At 34.5% G+C, this 19,943-nt stretch overlaps 1 protein-coding gene across 1 annotated transcript in view; it reads left to right on the forward strand.

The window, feature by feature from the left end:
• The window catches only part of VPS13A (vacuolar protein sorting 13 homolog A), a 269,575-nt gene that overhangs the window by 211,058 nt on the left and 38,574 nt on the right, over positions 1-19,943 (forward strand). The window contains exons 54-62 of the mRNA XM_052644629.1: positions 6,150-6,382; positions 10,787-10,940; positions 11,486-11,632; positions 11,821-11,902; positions 12,502-12,571; positions 13,431-13,536; positions 16,222-16,335; positions 17,634-17,779; positions 19,107-19,188. Coding sequence (XP_052500589.1) covers positions 6,150-6,382; positions 10,787-10,940; positions 11,486-11,632; positions 11,821-11,902; positions 12,502-12,571; positions 13,431-13,536; positions 16,222-16,335; positions 17,634-17,779; positions 19,107-19,188 — 1,134 coding nt within the window. The remainder of the gene's footprint in view (positions 1-6,149; positions 6,383-10,786; positions 10,941-11,485; positions 11,633-11,820; positions 11,903-12,501; positions 12,572-13,430; positions 13,537-16,221; positions 16,336-17,633; positions 17,780-19,106; positions 19,189-19,943) is intronic.

Raw genomic sequence — 19,943 nt, forward strand, 5'->3', positions numbered from 1 at the left:
GTTATTTCAAATATTAGGCCAGCCTTGTACTTTTGGAATTGACTTGCTGATGTTTTGTTCAAGACTTTTGCTTGTATTCATGAAAGAAGTTGGCCTGTCATTGTCTTGTCTTGTAATAATCTTACCAGATTTTAATATTAAGGTCATCCTGACTTCTAATACATGTTGGGAATTATCTACAATTTTTCTGTTTTCTGAAAGAGTTCATGTTAGACTGGTATGCTTTGTAGAATGTTTGGAATGTTTGCTATAGAGTTCACAAGTGAAACCTAGTCATCTTACCTGTAATAGTCTTTGTAAGAAAGTTTTAAAATTATGAATGCTACTTTTTGTTCATAGGGCAGTTCAGTTTTCTACATTTATTTGTGTGGTTTTGATAAGAGTTTTTCTAAGAATGCATTTATCTCATCTCAGTTTTCTAATATATTGATATAAATGTTTTTATCATATCCATATTTTTATCTTTTTAAGATTTATAGTGATGATTCTTCTCTTTGTTCCATTCCTAGTGTAGAATATTTGTGCCTTCATTCCTTTTTGCCCTAAGTTTTGCTGAGATTTTATTAGTTTAATTAGTTTCAGTTTAGTTTTGTCTGTCAGAAAACCATCAATTTGCCCTTTTGATGATCTCTTTTATACATTTGTTTTCATTTTCACCTATTTTTGCCTAATCTGTATTATATTCTTAAACTCTTGAGATAGATAATTGTATTAATCTGCTCAGGATGCTATAACAAAATACCTTAGCCTGGATGCCTTAAACAGTGGAGATTCATTTCTAGTGATACTGGAGGTGGGAAGCCTGAGATCAGAATGCCAGCATAGTCAAATTCTGGTGAACTTCATGAGGATGCTTCCTGGCTTGCAGATGACAGCCTTCTTGCTATGTCTTCACAGGGTGAAGAGAGAGGGGATGAGCTCTCTGGTGTTTCTTATAAGGAAAGGAATACTGGTGGATCAGAGCCCCATTTATACCCTTCTCCTCCCCCATGATGTCATTTAACCATGATGTCATTACCTCCACCATATAGTCATATTGGTGGCTGAGATTGTAACATATGAATGGGGAGAGGGGAGCAGCACAAATGAGTTCACAGCAGATACCTAGATCATTGCTTTTTAGATTTTCTTCACTTTTTATTTGAAGTCACTTAAAGTCACAAACTTCTTCCAAAAACAGTAGTAATTCTGTCTCACAAATTTGGCTATATATTAATTATTTTTTAGTTCAAAATATTTTCTGAATTTCATTGTGATTTATTTTTATGTTTTGGCTTCATGGTTACTTAGGTAATAACTTATTGAAAGTATTTTCTTTGTTTATTTATTTCTAACTTAATTCCACTGTGACCAGAGAACATACTCTGAATCAGTTCATTGAAATTTATTGAAATCGACTTTGTGGGCTTGTAATCAATTTTTGTAAATATTTTATGTGTATTTGAAAAATACATATTCTGCAGTTGGCATACATATATGACATACATATTGACATACATATATGTCAATTTGTTCAAGTTTTGTTGAGCTGTTTAGATCGTCTATCTTATTAAGTTTTTTGTTTGTGCTTGTTCTGTTGCGTGAGAATGGTGTCTGAAATCATGGATCTTTGCATACCTTTTTTGTTTTTTTTAATTTGGGCTCTTACATTTTGAAACTGTGATTCAGTTCAGTTCAGTCACTCAGTCGTGTCCAGCTCTTTGCGACCCCATGGATTGCAGCATGCCAGGCCTCCCTGTGCATCACCAACTTAACAGAGTTTACTCAAACTCATTTCCATTGAGTCGATGATGCCATCCAACCATCTCATTATCTGTCATCCCCTTCTCCTCCTGCCTTCAATCTTTCTAAGCATCAGGGTCTTTTCAAATGAGTCAGCTCTTTGCATCAGGTGGCCAAAGGATTGGAGTTTCAGCTTCAATATCAGTCCTTCCAATGAACATTTAGGACTGATTTCCTTTAGGATGGACTGGTTGGATCTCCTTGCAACTATGTGATTAGGTAGATATAAATTTAGAATTGTCTTTTTTTAAGCTGATTCTTATTAGTATATAATGTTGCAGTGCCCACCACAGTATCTTTTTAGGCTTAAATATTGAGACTTATAAAACTGTTATAGGCCACAGTTTGCAACTGCCTAACTGAGAGGATTATTTTTGTTGTTTAGTCGCTAAGTTGTGTCTGACTCTTCTGAGACCCCATGGACTGTATCCTGCCAGGCTCCTCTGTCCATGGGATTTTCCAGGCAAGAGTTGTTGACTAAAATATTATTCAAAACCTAAAAGTCTTGAGAGTTATGTTTTATTCGGCAGGAATTTTTAGGACTTCAACCCCAGGAGGCAGCATCTAAAGTATCCCTGAGAGAATTACTCTGTAAGAGCAAGGAGGTGTTGAGGGAGCCAAGATATATAAGAGTATTGCAACAAAGGACAGGTAGTCTGAACATCGAAAGATTATTGTTAATTTAAGAAAAGCAGATAAGTCAAGATAAGGCATTTAGCACTTTTCTGTGTATGGGAAGGTATAAGAGTCTGGGCTCACTGAACTCATTCTTTTGATATTCACCTCAGCTATCTGGGACTAGTATCCTGTGTTTTTATATTCTGAGTTCCCTCCGGGCTCGCCAGCTCATCCTAGACTTCAGCTGTAATTCTTGTTGACTGTGACCTCCTTTGTTTACTGATATCGCAGGCAGTATTCCACCTATCAGAATCTATAGCTGATTAGTTGCATTTGTCTGAAAATCTTTATTTTGCTCTGTTTTTAGTGAAGTATTTCTGCCAGATATCACATTTCAGTTTCGGCTTCTCTTTCCTCTTCCTCTTAGGAATTCACCATTGCATGAATGTTAGACTTCTCATCACGTCTCTTATGACTTCTATGTGTTGTTCTAAGAGACATGTTCTGTGCTGTCTCTCATGACTTTCATGTGCTGTTTAATCCTTTTCTCTCCTTCCTTCAGTATGAATATTTCCTTCTGACTTGTTTTTCACTATACTTCTCTTACTGTTGTTATGTCCCGTGTCCGAGTCCCCAAAACTGAGAGAATAAGACATCCACAGCAACGCAAAAGCATAAAGGGGTTTATTGCTAGCTCGAGCTAGGGCTCAAGTCTCATCCAGCGCAGTGGAGTCTAGACAAGAGCCCCGAGCTCTGAATCACATCTACTTTTATACAGACAGTTCTTTGTTCCTGTAACAGCATAGCTGATGGGTCAAACCGTAGGCACACCTCGCATCCCTATCCGGATTGGCTCAGGTCTGGCCGCGGGCGGGGGAGCTACGGGGATTTTTTTCTGATTGGTCGAGCTATACTGCCTGCGGGAGTTCCCAGTGCCTCAGCTTTCCTAGAGACTAAACTTCAGGCCTAGCCTGCCCCTTAGAGCCTGTCCTGGCTTCAGTTTGGTCCTAACACTGTGTCTAATCTCCTCTTAAAATCATCTGTTGAGTTCTTAATTTTAGTTATTGAAATATCAGTTCTAAGGTTTCTATTATAAAAGTTTTTTTTCCAAAATTCTCTATCTTGTTACATAATTTCTTGAATGTTCTGATCATAACTACTTTAAAGACTCTCTGACAGTTCCAATACCTAGATTTCTTCTGGATATTTTAAAATTTTCTCTTTTCTTGGTTTTCACTAAAATCCATTCTGTTTGCATGTTTATTTTTGACTCTGTGCTGAACATAATATATGAAAAATTTTAAAGATAATTTGAGACTCCATATGGTGTTCCCTAACTTCTCAGTATCTGCTTCTACTTTTTGAACTGACAGTTCTGAACTCTGAATACAAAGACCACTTTGTCTTTTGTGTTACTTTTTTTTTGTTTTGTTTCTTGATTTTATTTGTTTATTTGACTACACAGAGTTTTTGTTGTGGCATGAGGGATCTTTAGTTATAGCCTGCAAACTCTTAGTTCCAGCATGTGGGATCTAGTTCCCAGACCCTGGATCCAACCTGAGCCCCCTGCATTGGGAACACAGAGTCTTAGCCATTGGACCACCAGGGAAGTCCCACAAAGTTCGCTTTTATTGGCTTTCTTTCTCTCTCAGATCTTGGCACCATTAATTCATGCTATCTTGGAAGCTTTTCTGTCTTTTCAGACACATATTTTTCCTTTTTAGATGTTGTCCAACTTTTTGCTGTTAGCAAGAGGATTTGTCTCAGACCACCTAGTCGTCAGTTGCCAGAACAGAAACCCATGATATCTTTTTAAAATTAAGCTTGTTAGCATATGGGAGTATAATGGCATTTTGTGTATTGATTTTTTTTTTAAAATCCAGAAAATTCACTGAATTCTCTTATTAATCTTATTTGTTTTTTATTTTTCCACATGTACAATCATGACACTTAAAAATAGTGAGAGTTTTGTTTTCTCCTTTTCAGTCCTTTCATCTTTAATTTCTTTTTGCCTTACCGGACTGGCTTGCATCTCTATGTCCTGTTTAATAAAACTGATGTTTACATATATTTTTGCCTTATTTCTGGTCTCAAGTTATATGACATCAGCATTTAGCTTTAAGTATGATCTTTGCTGAAGTTTGGAGTGTGTTTGGGAAGTTTGATAAGAGGTTAAAGAACTTCTCATGTAGTCTTTGTTTGCCAGAATTTTTTATTATTCCTGAATATTGAATTTTGTAAAATGTTTTCTCTCACATTTTATTTGCTTAACATTCCTTTCTTACTTCATACATTCATCTTGGATCACTTTACTCTTGCTGGTATTTAATTCCTCCCGTAGAATTTGCTCGAGTGAATTTCTGTTGATGGTGATATTTAGTAGTTTTCATTTGTCTCAAGCATCTTTATTTCTTGTACTTTTCTTCCCTGAGGAACACTTTTGCTGAGTAAGGAGTTCTGAGTTCCGAGTTGTTTTCTCTTAGAATATTGATTGTACTTTTCCATTGTTTTCCCAGTGTTGCTCTTGTGAAGTCCAGTGTTGTTCAAATGTATTTGAGAGAGTTACCCATGATTGGCCTAACTTTATTTTTTAAATTCATGATTATTAGATTTATTTTAAAAAGAATTCATTTTAATATAAATATAAAAATAATAAGCTATTTAACCTGTTGATTAGTACCTTTGCATCAGTTCAGTGCAGTTCAGTCACTCAGTCGTGTCCGACTCTTTGTGACCCCATGGATTACAGCACGCCAGGCCTCGCTGTGCATCACCAACTCCTGGAGTTTACTCAGACTCACGTCCATCGAGTGGGAGATGCCATCCAGCCATCTCATCCTCTGTTGTCCTCTTCTCCTGCCTTCAGTCTTTCCCAGCATCAGGGTCTTTTCAAATGAGTCAGCTCTTTGCATCAGGTGGCCAAATTACTGGAGCTTCAGCTTCAATAAGTACTTTTGCATACTTATATCACAATGATAGTTGAAGTTTGCAAAGATAAACCTGTAATCCATTATAACATATTAGAAATATTTCAGAATTACTTAGAAATTAGCTTATTTACATCTTAATGTAGTTTTAGTATTATGTATTGTATTTTAGAGAATGTTATAAGTAACATGACTATAGTAACTTACTTTTAATTTTAGTGGATTATAACATGAATGTGTACTGTATATTATAATACCTTGTTTAATCAGCATGTTCACTTAACTAGGAAGTAATGGCTGACAGTTAACTATTAGAAGTTAATTATTTTAAATTCAAGACCCTGATATCAGCACAATGCTTATATACAAAGTCTTTCTGTAGTATTAACCCTGTAGTATTTGTGCTTTGTAGAGCATACAACTGGGGTGTCAACTATTCTTTTATCTTATTTAGTTCACCTCTGAAAAGGAATAGAAGTTTCTGACTAAACAACTTTTAATGCATAACACATTGATTAGTGTTGTAATAAGGCAGAGAAGATAAATTCTGTGTTACTAATTAGCCTACAAAGGAAGACTAATTAGATTTTACTATGATATTAAAAGTTTACCTGTCTTCCTGAATTCATAATGATTGTGGCAGAAACTTTCATTAACTAATTTGAATTATGTAAATTTCCAAATGTTACACAATTGTTAATTTATTTTATTCCTATGAAGGAGGTACCATTACTACTCTCATTTTTCAAATGTGGAATGTAGATTTCATGTTGGTTGGGACCAAACCCTAATTTTCTTATTTTTTTGATGATTTTATTTCAGGATATGATGACACCTATAAATTTGGGAAAAAAGACCATTTATTTAGTTTCATTTTTTGAAGGCTTACAACGCATAATTTTATTCACTGAAGATCCAAGAGTATTTAAAGTGACATATGAAAGTGAGAAAGCAGAGTTAGCAGAGCAAGAAATTGTGTTGGCATTACAAGATGTTGGGATTTCTCTTGTCAACAATTATACAAAGCAGGAAGTAGCCTATATTGGCATTACAAGGTTAGATGTATTAGAATTTGGATACATTTAAGTGTAAGTTCTTAATCATTAAGAATGGCGATTGTAAAGTCTAAAATGAATTAGTTTAAATTTTATTTTGACTATTCAGTGATACTAATCTAAGGTAATGCTAATTTAAAAGTGCTTTGATAACTTTTTTTGCCTTTCAAGGTAAAGATATACCAAAAATCAGATGTATAAATCTCTCATCATGTTATTTTCCCAACTCTGAAAATTAGAATTATTCAAATTATTAAAAGTATATTTTCTTTCTTTAACATGGCACAAGGAAATGTTTAATTGTTCATTACCACCTTTTTCTATGAGTTTGTTAATTTTAAAGTGTGTTTGATCTGCTATGCTGTGTTAGTTCATGTTACATAACATAGTGACTCAGTATTTCTGTTTATTACAGTGATCACAGTAAGTCTAATTACCACCTATGACCATACAAAAATTATTCGTTATTATTAACTGTATCCCCCACACTATAATTCTAATCACTTTCTACTTTGATTTTGGCACTTTAAGATCTAATAAGGTAATATTGTATTTACCATTTCCCACATAAGTCATCACCAGTAAAACTCTTTTCTTTCCTTTATGCACTTAATGTTTCTGTATGTAACTACTTGAAATTAGTATTTTTATCAGTTCAGTCAGTTCAGTTCAGTCGCTCAGTCGTGTCCGACTCTTTGCGACCCCATGAATCGCAGCACACCAGGCCTCCCTGTCCATCACCATCTCCCGGAGTTCACTCAGACTCACGTCCATCGAGTCAGTGATGCCATCCAGCCATCTCATCCTGGGTCGTCCCCTTCTCCTCCTGCCCCCAATCCCTCCCAGAATCATAGTCTTTTCCAATGAGTCAACTCTTCGCGTGAGGTGGCCAAAGTACTGGAGTTTCAGCTTTAGCATCATTCCTTCCAAAGAACACCCAGAGCTGATCTTCTTTAGAATGGACTGGTTGGATCTCCTTGCAGTCCAAGGGACTCTCAAGAGTCTTTTCCAACATCACAGTTCAAAAGCATCAGTTCTTCAGCGCTCAGCTTTCTTCACAGTCCAACTCTCACAGTACTGCCTAATTTGAGACTGTTGCTAGATTCCAGTTTGTATAATAAGGATAATGTTTTAATCCCTTGAATTAAACTCTCAGATACATAAAGGTCTATGATACAGATTTGAATTTGTTTTTCTATGTAAATTTGTCTAGAAATGTCTTGACATTCTAGAATGGTAACTTCTTGAATGGTAACTATGGTAACTATGCCATTTAAAAAGGCATATTAAAGGAAACTCCTGGGCAGTCTAGTGGTTAGTATTCAGCGCTTCCATTGGAGGGGCACAGATTCGATCCCTGGTCAGAGAACTAAGAACCTGTGTGCCAAGCAGTGCAGCCAAATCAATAAATAAGCATGTTAAAACTGTTTTCTTAGAAATTTTTATTGTTCTCAAAAAAATATTTTATTGCTGAAATAGAAAGTTCAAATAGACAACAGATTTTAAGCCTGTGAAACCTAATGTGCTATCTCCTATGCTAAATGATGTGAATGCAAAGGGAATTGATACATGATTTCTATCTTTCTGTTTATTAAGAGAACATAAATTTTAGAAGAAAGAGAACAAGAAATTTTAGAAAGAGTAAAATTAAATAATTTACATACTTAAACAGAATGGGTGAAGTGATTTTAGAATGTGGATAGGTTTTGTTTTTGAGGTGTGGAAACTGGAAGCTGTTCAGGAGCCTCTTCTCCCACCTTTGTGTGTGTTTGTTTTTGCTATGTGGCATGGCATGCAGGATCTTAATTACCTGACCAAAGATCAAACCTGCATCCCCTGCAGTGAAAGCATGGAGTCTTAACTACTGGACCACCGGGGAAGTCCCTAGAATGTGGGTAGATTTTTAAATTCTGTGTTTTAAGTCTTTCAGTGGTTTTTTAGTAAATAAGATTTGTTCCATTCACTCTCTCTCCTAGATTACTATTTCACACTTGGCATGCATGTGTCCTGTCAGACTCTTTGAGACCCCATGGACTGTAGCTTGCCAGGTTCCTCTCTCCATGGAATTTTGCCGGCAAGAATACTGCAGCGGGTTGCCATTTCTTCCCCAAGGATCTTCCCAACCCAGGGATTGAACCCACATCTTAAAGTCTCCGGCATTGGCAAGCAGATTGTTTATCCCTGAGCCAGACTGTTTGCGATCCCATGGACTATACAGTTCATGGAATTCTCCAGGCCAGAATAATGGAGTTGGTAGCCATTCCCTTCTTCAGGGGATCTTCCCAACCTAGAGCTCTATCCCAGGTCTCCCGCATTGCAGGGGGATTCTTTACCAGCTGAGCCACAAGGGAAGTCCATTTCACATTTTGGCTCTTTTTAAATCCCATTGTCTCTCAGCTCAGTGCCTTGAGTCTTACTTCACCAAGTAAACTGATACAGTCAAAAAGGAACTTCCAAAGACCCACTCCCAACATCTCAGCTTCCTATGCACCAGTATTTTTTACTTATATATTTCAGCAACATACTTCCCACTTATCATAGATATATTGTATGTGCTCCTATTTAAACATATTTTTCTTCTTTTGCACTATATCTCATTCAGTCTTGCCTCTTGAGACACTGACCTAGCAATCCTCTTCTTTCTGTGTCCTACTTCAATAATTTTTGGCTCCCTATTGAATTGTCCCAATAAGTTTAATATCTTTCAACTAAAAAAAAATCTCTTGAACCTACTTTCCCTGCTACCTACTGCACATTTCTTTGCTTTACTTTATAGCTGAACTCATTAGAAGTGTTATCTATTTCAAACAATATTTTCACTCTCTCCAGTTCTTTTTTTTACCCATTTTTTCTTTAACTGTTCTGAACAGGCTTTTGCTTTCAGTGTACCATAAAGCCGGTCTTAATAAGCTCACCAGAGACCTATGTTTTGCCAGGTGCATTGTACAACTACCAGTCTTCATGTTGCTTAAGTTTATAACATTCTAACATTCTACACAAATCCCTCCTTGACCCAGTTTCTTTGACTTTACTTCCAGGATAACTCACTGCCTTGGTTTTTCTTTCTGTTCCAGCATTCTTAGTCTCACTTCTTGGTGCCTTGTCATTTTCTCAACTGCTTAATATTGGGTATCTTGAGGCTCTCAGACCTGAGTCTGCTTCTCTTCTCTGTTTCAGTTTTATGATTTCAAATACCGTATATATGCAGAAAACTTCTTGAAGTGTATCTTCAGCTAGATTTTTGTTCTGAGTTCGGACAGACTTGTCTGTCCAGTTACTTACATAATATCTCTGCTTAGGTATCTAAGAGACTTCTTAAGCTTTATAGTATGTAAAACCAAACTCCCTCCTCTTTCTATCAAAACCTGCTTTCCCACTGGAGTTAATGACAACTACATTCTTCTAATGTCAAAATCTTTGGAATCATCTTTGATTTCTTTATCTTACCCCTAATTTATTTAACCTTACCCCCTCTAATCCATCTGAAAATATTGTTTTGGATCTTGCTTCAAAACACACATAGAATCTGACCACTTTGTAATGGTTCAGTCTTACCACCCTAGGCAGAACCATCACCATTTTTCTCCTGGCTTACTGCATTACATTCCTAACAAGTTTTCCTGTCCTAGTCTTCATCCTTTATTTTTTTTTCCTTGCTTCCCATCCCATCACACAGTTTATTCTTAAACCTTAAGTCAGATCATATTGCTGATTATCTTCTCACAATCATTCAGTGGGTTCTCATCTCTGAATAAAACTCAGTCTTTACCATATCCTCAAGGCTTTACATTGTTTTGCCTCTCATTATCTATCTTACTTCGTCTTCTACTCTTAATGTATTCCAAGCATGCCAGGCCCCCTTGCTCTTCCTGTGCTATGGCATGCTCTGCCTTGGGCTCTTTGCTCTAGCTTGTCTCTCTACCGGAAATATCCGCTGGATAACTACCCCATCTTCTTTAAGGCTGTTGAAATCTCACCTTCTTAATGACACCTCCATTGACCATTCTATTTTGATACTGCAACCCCCTCCACTTTGCATATCCCAGTACTCCAGATCCTCCTTAACCTATCTGCTGCTTCTTCTTTCAAAAGCCATTTTTACCTCCTAATATATTAAAATATGCTAATTTACTATTTAGTGTCAGTCTGTCTCTCCTCAGGTAAAAGAAGGTTCCAAAATGGCAGAAACTTTCCCTAAGAATATTGCTGCCACCTACAGTAGTGCCTGAATAAGAGTTTAATAAGTATTGGTTGAATGAATTCATGTTTTTAAACTTACAATGTGTTTGCTTACAACTAGAGATATTGCAAAAATTCACTGACGGTTTTGTAATTCATGTAATAAACCAGTTAAGATGAAACTGTTTATAAATTAGTACCATGATTTTTGCTTTCATATATAAGTTCTGATGTGGTTTGGGAGACAAAGCCCAAGAAGAAGGCAAGATGGAAGCCAATGAGTGTAAAGCACACTGAGAAGTTAGAGAAGGAATTTAAGGAATATGCTGAATCTTCACCGTCAGAAGATAAGGTTATTGAGTTGGACACTAACATTCTGGTAATATTTTTAAGTACTGATATGAAGTTTTAATTTCTATCTGTTACGATTAGATGACCCACGAGTTCATTTTTAAGGAAAGACAAGTTTGCTTACAAAACAATGAATCTTATTATACATACTTTATATAGACTTTTAAAGGAATAGTTCTCTGTCTTAAGATTCAGACTTCGTTAAGTGCTGATGATCTAAGTTATTTTGCTTTATTTTTAAAGTTATTTTTCTTATATTGCTTTATTTTTTGATGAATTTTACTGAAGTAAAAGTTAAAGAAATAAAGTAAAAAAATTATAGTTATATAAAAAGTGATAAAATCAAGTTACCAGGAGTATATGAATATTTTGTGAATATTATATGAATATTTGTGAGTTGTATGTATATGGGATATAAAGATCTCAATCAAAACCTTATCAAATATTTAGCCTACTATTTAAATTAATATTATCATAAAAGTTTTTTGGTACAGATTTCTAACTTTAGTCAGTTAATAAAGAGAAATTCTGTGGTTTTTTTTTTTTGTTGGGGGCGGTGGGCATATTTTTCAGGTTTGCTTCACACCTGGTGCTACTAACATGAAAATTCTGCAGCCACATGTAATAGCTATAAGAAGAAATTATCTTCCAGCATTAAAAGTAGAATATAGCACATCTGCACATCAGTCATCGTTTAGAATTCAAATTTATAGAATACAGGTAAGTTTGAAAACATGTTCAAATCATATTCTAAAGAAATATGGAAATACAATAAATGTATTCCCATAGTCTGTTTTGTCTGTAGTTTGTTGGACTAGAGTGTTTGATGCCTTCTCCTTCTTAAATTTTGTTATTCTAGTCATATTCTATAATTAACATATTAATATACTGACCTGTTTGTTTCTTAGATCCAAAACCAAATACATGGTGCTATATTTCCATTTGTGTTTTATCCCATTAAACCGCCCAAGTCCGTCACCTTGGATTCAGGTTTGTTTTTATTTTTAAATTGCCATAAAAATGGTTGTATTAGCTGTTTGATTTATTTTACTATAAAAGTATGAAGTTAAACCATTCTCAACCTCAGTTTCTATAGGATCATTGGAAAATTCCATGGTTTGAAAAAAGACCAGGAAGTACTCAACTAACTTCAATAAAACTGAGTGAATACTAAAGGAAAGATTGATTAGAAATGTATATATAATTTTTAGAGATATTAATTTCTTTAAAAGATTACAAATTTGTAAATTCCTGATTCGAAAGCCACTAGAACCTTTGAATAAAGGGATAAGACCGTGAAGTCTGTTTCCACAAAGTTGTCCTGATGATTCTAATGTATACCTCTGGTTTAAAATCACTGATTTAAAGGTTCAGTTAACCTAAAAGTGAATACAGATAATTAAAAAAAAACAATCCTGCAGTCTGAAATTAAGACTGTGGTAGATCTTACAAATATTAGTAATTTTAATTCATACTCATGATTTAATACATAATTTAAGTGTCCATTGTGATGTGTATTAAATTACAAGAAAATGCTTATCTTTTGTTTAAAGCATCATTAGATTAATCATATTTGTTAACATTTACAGCACCAAAACCCTTTACTGATGTCAGTATTGTCATGAGATCTGCAGGACATTCGCAGATATCACGTATTAAGTAAGTGTCTTAATATGTTTATTTTGTGTGCATTTAAAGCACAGTGTTTTGTTTAAATATGTGAGTTAATTGTACTCCTAAATAAATTTTAGATGAGTCAAAGATTTAAGTGTAAAATGTTAAATTAGAAAGGTCATAGAAAAAATCAATTATTTCATAATCTTGAGAAGTCAGAAGGCTTCAAATGAATTATACATAGATATTAATAATAGTCATTTCTAAATTATATGTTTTTTATTACTTTTTTATTTTCTCTGTTGTCTATTATTACTGCATACTGTTTTATAAACAAGAAAGAAAATAGTATATTCAAATTCAGTCACCACCCATTTCAAAAAACAGAACATTGACAGTAACATGCATCTATGTATCACTCCCATATTTCTTGTTTCCTCCACCCTATCACCAAGATAAATACTGTTTTTATTCCCTTTTAAAAATACTGGTTTCTTATTTATGTGTAGCTAAACATTATGCTTCTTACTTTGCCAAGTGTTGTGCTAATTAAATTTTTTCAAACTGTAAATATATGCCTTGGACTTGCTTTTTTAATTCAAATTTTTACTAAAATTAATTTATTTTGTTGTATATAGCTAGAGTTTATTTATTATCACTTGTATGTCATATCTCCTTCTGTTACTTTGTGCCAGTTATATATTTTCTCTTTGTAGGCATTTTCACATTTTGAGTTTGTTTCTATTATGAACAGTGTTGCCATTATGTTTTTAATCCATTCACCTAGAAAGTCCTAAGTCTCACTGTTTCAATATATGTCTTATATTTTTTCTTTTATAATTTTGTTAATTCAGTTAATCAATAATTTTTAAATGTTTTACCTTGTTTTACCTTGCTATTATAGGTATTTCAAAGTGTTAATCCAAGAAATGGATCTCAGGTTAGATCTTGGATTTGTCTATGCTGTATCAGAACTTATGACACCAGCTGAAGTCACTGAAAAAACAGAGGTGAGACTTAAAATAGTAGTATTGATTGGAAGAATTAGGGAAAGGGGGACTTTAGAAAACAATGATAACATTATACATTCTTAAATATATTAACGTGTTTTTAAAAATTTAAAAAAATTTATTCTGCTACCATGGTTCTACGTTGGTGGAAATCATATACTCAAATTATAGACGTTGGAAGCAAGACAGCTAACCTTTTGAAGATGAGGTAGCAAATAAGAGGAAAAGTTTTAAGCCAGTAAAAGAGGAAGAGGATAATCAGTCATGTTTACATCACTTATTTCTTCCTATTTTATTTTCCTGTGTTACTTTTGTGTTGATTGATAATTTAGAAGTTTGGATATGACCAGGATATTTGATGAGAAAAGGGATAAGGAAAATAAATATAATATGTTCTTTGTAACTGATAGAAAGAGGATAAAATTACAATTGTTAGGTGGATAAGAGATGTTTTATTTTTCAGCTGTTCTTTTAGAAAGAATTTTGAAGATAAAACAAACTACAGTTTACCTTTGAACAATGTGGGGGTGATGGGCACCAACCCTGTTCTCAGTTGAAAATCTGTGTATAATGTATATTTGGCCCTGTGCATACATAGTTCCTCTGTATCCAAGGGTCTGGATCCAAGGAGTCACACAACTGAGGATTGTATAGTACTGTAGTATTTAGTAGAGGGTGAGGGGAAGGGAACATGTATAAGTAGATCCTTGTACTTCAAATCTCTGTTGTTCAAGGGTCAGTTGTACACAAATAAAGACAAGGAAATTATACCTTTTGTCCTTTTAATAACAGTTCATCGAGCTATAGTTCACATACTATACATTTTACCCAATTAAATTGTATAGTTTAGTAGTTTTTAGTATATTCAGAATTATGCAACCATCACCACCGATTCTAGAACATTTTCTTCACCCTCGAAAGAAAACTGCCTTAGCGTTATGCAAACACTAATGTACTTTCTGTTTATGGATTTTCTTATTATAGATATTTAGTATAAATGGAATCATATACTATATAATGTTTTTTGATGTGTTTCCTTTGATTTAGCAGAATGCTTTCGAGGTTCATCCATGTTGTAGCATGTATCAGATTCCTTTTTATGGTCAAGTAATATTCTGCTATATAGATATACCACGTTTTGTTTATCCATTCATCAGTTAGTAGACATTAGAGTTGTTTGTAGTTTGGCTATTATGAATAATGCTGCTGTGAGTATTTTTGTACAAGTTTTTATGTGGACAAATGTTTTCAGTGGGAGAAGGCAATGGCAACCCACTCCCAGTACGCTTGCGTGGAAAATCCCATGGGAGGAGCTTGGTAGGCTGCAGTCCATGGGGTGGCTAAGAGATGGACATGACTAAGCGGCTTCACTTTCCTTTTTCACTTTCATGCATTGGAGAAGGAAATGGCAACCCACTCCAGTGTTCTTGCCTGGAGAATCCCAGAGATGGGGGAGCCTGGTGGGCTGCCGTCTATGGGATCGCACAGAGTTGGACAAGACTGAAGCGACTTAGCAGCAGCAGCATGTTTTCAGTTCTCTTGGGTATTTACCTAGGAGTGAAATTGCTAGGAAGTTGGTAGCTCTGTTTAATAATTTCAAGACTTCTAGACAATTGTCCATAGTTACTGCATCATTTTATACTCTTCAGCAGAATATATGAAGATTCTGATTTCAACAGATCTCACTAATACTTACTTGTAATTGTCTTTCCTTTTAATTCAAGCTATTCTAGTAGGTATGAAGTAGTATATATCACTATGGTTTTGATTTGCATTTATCTAATGAGTAATGATGTTGAATACTTTTGATTTGGTAATTTCTTAATTGAGTACTTGCATATCTGCAATGGAGAAATGTCTGTTCAGATTTTTTGCCTGTTATTTAATGGGTTTGTTTTTTAATTGAATTGTAAAAGTTCTGCATGTATTTTGAATGCAAGCCCCATCCATGTCTGATATATGATTTGCAAATATTTTCTCTAATTCTTCATGTTCTGTTTTACTTTCTATTTGTCTTTTGAAGCACAGAAGCTTTTGATGTTACTGAAGTCCAAAATATTTTTTCTTTTATTGCTCATGTATTTGGTGTCATTTCTAAGACTCCTTTACCAAATCCAAGGTTAAAAGATTTAGTCCTGTGTTCTAAGCATTTTAAACTTTAAGTTCTTAAAATTAGGTGTTTCATTCATATTGAGTTAATTTTTATATATGGTATAATTAAGAGTCTAACATCAGTAAATTTTGAAATTGAGAAGTATGGATATTGGTATTTAATTCTTTTTCAAGATTGTTTTGGCTATTTTGGATACCTTTGCAGTTCCATATGAATTTTAGAATCAGCTTGCCTTCTTCAGAGAAGTCAAGTAGGGTTCTGAAAGTGATTACACTGTATGTACAGATCAACTTGGAAGAGGTACCATCTTAACAGCATTAAGTCTTCCAACCCTTGAACATGGGATGTTTTCCATTTATGTAGATCTTCATTTTCTTTCAAGAGAGTTTTTATCATTTGAGTATATATTTTATACTTCTTTTTGCTATATTTGAATATTTTATTCTTTTTATAGTATTGTGAACAAAATTGTTATCATAATCTCATTTTTGTTTTTTCCATTGTAAATGTATTGGCTTAATACTTATACAGATATATTCCTTAAGTTTTTAATATTTTATATTCCTTTATAGGTTGAGCTTTTTCATAAAGACATAGAATCTTTCCAAGAAGAATATAAAATAGTCTCACTAGTAGATTCATCACAAGTCAGTCTCTATGAATACTTTCATATATCTCCTATCAAGGTAAGAGGAAAATAAAAGTCATTTTTACTATTCTTGGTAATCTAGTTAATAGCAAATTGATTTGATCAGTTTAGGGGAATATAGCATTTCAATTCTGTTCTTTGATAGTATATAAATTCTGCAACTTCACCATCCAAATGTAAGTTAGAAAGGAATGACACTTAATTTTTATACTCTTTTATCATGTGGAAGCCATCTATAGTATTTGTTTATATGTTTACATTTGACCTAACATTGTGTTCATTTACTATCAAAGTGTTGACTGATAATTTTCGAACTTTTATATATGATATTAAAGTTTCAAATAATGTTATAAAATAACCTTGATTTAAAAATTGAAGATTGAATGGAACTAAAAGTAAGTTCTTAACATAAAATTTCTATGAGTTGCATAATATCTGAAGAAGATTGCTGTATAACTGCATACACCATGGTGATCTTCTCTGTAGCTGAAAGACTAAAGAATCTGCCTGCAATGCAGGAAACTGAGGTTTGATCCCTGGGCCAGAAGATCCTCCGGAGAAGGGAATGGTAATCCACTCCAGTATTCTTGCCCGGAGAAATCCCGTGGAAAGAGGAGCCTGGTGGGCTACAGTCCATGGGATCATATTGTCAGACACAACTGAGTAACTTACACTGCATATACTATATATATGTATACACACACACACTCATATATATATGCATATAATATAAAAATGTCTTTAACTGGCTTCACCATGCTTCCCTGGTGGCTCAGATGGTAAAGTGTCTGCAGTGTGGGAGACCCAGGTTCGACCCATGGTTTTGGAAGATCCCCTGCAGAAGGAAATTGCAACCCATTCCAGTACTCTTGCCTGGAAAATTCCATGTACAGAAGAGCCTGGTAGGCTACAGCCCATGGGGTTGCAAAGAGTTGGGCACGACTGAGCTACTTCACTTTCTTTCACCATGATAACTTAATTCTAATAGTTGAAACATTCAACTTGGAGAAATTTTGGAGATATTTGAGTTATTTTCAACAACTTCAACTTCTAGATTGTTACTGTTATTAAAAATTTATAAAGATTAATATTTTCCTAGGTTTACCAAAGAATTGGATTGAGCTAAATAATATACATTACATTGTTGGATTTAAAATTTTTAAATGCGCTGTTTAGATTTTAAAATCCTTTAACATTCCACTTATTAATTATAATAAAATTAATATCTAGGTTATTTGAAATCTTATGTATGGTATAGTAAATTTAGAATGAGATTGCATTTTAAGAGTTATTATGAAGAAAGTGCTTTAAATATTTATCTCTTTATCTCTTTAGTTGCATTTAAGTGTTTCACTGAGTTCAGGCGGTGAAGAAGCGAAAGATTCAGAACAGCATGAAGGACTGATGGCAGTTCATTCTTTAAATCTTTTGCTGAAGAGTATTGGTGCCACTCTCACAGATGTACAAGATGTAGTTTTTAAGTATGTTTATAATTCAAATCTATTTATTGACAAAAAGTCCATTTTTATACTTACTTTAAAATTTTGTAAGTAAAAAAGTATGTAAATTACATTGCAGATCATAGGCTAAATATAATTTAATATATTGCCTTAACTATTAAATAGCAGAGTAATTATTAAATAATTTCCTCAATTCAGAGGGACAGAGACTTCCCTGGTGGTCCAGTGGTTAAAACTCCAAGCTCCTACCGTAGAGGGAGAGGGTTTGAATCCTGGTCCAGAGATTCCATACGCCACATGGCAGGGTCAAAAAAAGAAAAAAGAAAGAGGCCGTGCAAGTTTGTGTGTTATATAATGCCTTTTTTACTGAAGCAAGGAACTCTAAGAAGATGTATATACTCAAAGATGTGATGTGTAGTGCTTTTAAAGATGTTACTTTAAGTCCTATGGTATCAAAACTCTTTAAAGCATATATAACTAGGAGAAAATGAATACTATGATAGCAGAAATGAAGGAATCTGTTTAAATGGTACAGTCAAGAATTTATACTTTAATGAGTCATAATGTAAGCTATTGGAGTATCCGATCAGAGACTCAGAGTCTGAGTGGAGTCTATAGATGAGAATGACCTTTGCAGATAGCACCTAGAACTGTTATTAAGAATAGTAGTAAGAATCAGTGAGTCCAAAGAGGTAACTGTAAATCTAGATAAAAGTTAGGAAATAGTCAAAAAAACATAGGTTTGCAGACATGAAAAACTGGATGAGATTTCTAATCTTGCTGCTGTCCTATCCTTAGCATGAAGGAAAGGAAGTGTTAGTCACTCAGTTATGTCCGACTCTTTGTGACCCCATGGACTGTAGCCTTAGCATAAAACTTCCCAACTAGTGGATCCAGGTATATGCTGTGAACAGGTTATAAATAAAATGATGGTGAGGGCTCCCATGTGGCTCAGTGATAAAGAATCCCTCTGCCTAGGGAGGAGATGTGGGTTTGATCTCTGGGTTGGGAAGATCCTCTGGAGGAGGAAATGGCAACCTGCTAGTATTCTTGCCAGAAAAATCCCATGGACAGAGGAGTCTGGTGGGCCATAGTCCATGGAGTTGCAAGGAGTCGGACATGATGGAGCACACACACACAAACTTAGGGTGATTCTTCAGCTGTCAGCTAATCAGGGAAAACCTGCAGCAATTGAATCTTGGCCATTCTTGAGCAACTTGTATTTATCTCAGTGAATCAAGCTTTTTCTGTGAAGGCCATAGTAGGACAGAATTGAGAAATGAAGTATATGTTCATGAGTGAGACCCATATGCATTTTTATGTGTTTTTTGTTGTGTTTTCTTTTTAGGCTAGCGTTTTTTGAACTCAATTATCAGTTCCATACAACAGCTGAACTACAGTCTGAAGTAATAAGACACTATTCAAAGCAGGTTTGTCTGAGATTATTTTACAGAGAGATAGACTGATATAAAATAGTGAAACTACATATGTAATATATAATTTAGATTTGGCAAGTAAATGAATAGCCATTTTCAAAATTTTAGAACTTGGTTTTTCTCCTCAGGGTTGTGGAAAGAAATTAAGCCCAACTACCATTTCAGATTTTACCTTTACTTTTAGTCTTTGACAGAAATCTTCCTGGGTCAGTGTGAACTAGATATAAATCTTTAAATAATAATCAACTGAGTAACTCACTTCACCTACTTAAAAAATAGGTCAAGGGGAACTCTTTATTAGTAAGTAACTGAACACAGGATATTTTTAATGTAATTAAGTTGTTCAGTCAAGCTAGATATTTATTGGATTTTTCTCCATCTCTGAGGAGTCCTATATTTTATGGTATAACTGACAGAGCACTAGGATAACTGTTGTATGGTGGACAGATCACTGAGCATGACTTAAGAAATCTGGGTTTACATTATGGAGAACAGTGTGGAGATTCCTTAAAAATCTGGAAATAGAACTGCCATATGTCTCAGCAATCCCACTGCTGGGCATATACACCAAGAGAACCAGAACTGAACCCCAGTGTTCGTTGCAGCACTGTTTACAATAGCTAGGATATGGAAGCAACTTAGATGTCCATTGGCAGATGAATGGATAAGAAAGTTGTGGTACATATACACAATGGAATATTACTCAGCTATAAAAAGGGACACATTTGAGTCAGTTCTAATGAGGTGGA

Source organism: Budorcas taxicolor, chromosome 8 (genome assembly GCF_023091745.1).
Source record: "Budorcas taxicolor isolate Tak-1 chromosome 8, Takin1.1, whole genome shotgun sequence".
Classification (NCBI taxonomy): domain Eukaryota; kingdom Metazoa; phylum Chordata; class Mammalia; order Artiodactyla; family Bovidae; genus Budorcas; species Budorcas taxicolor.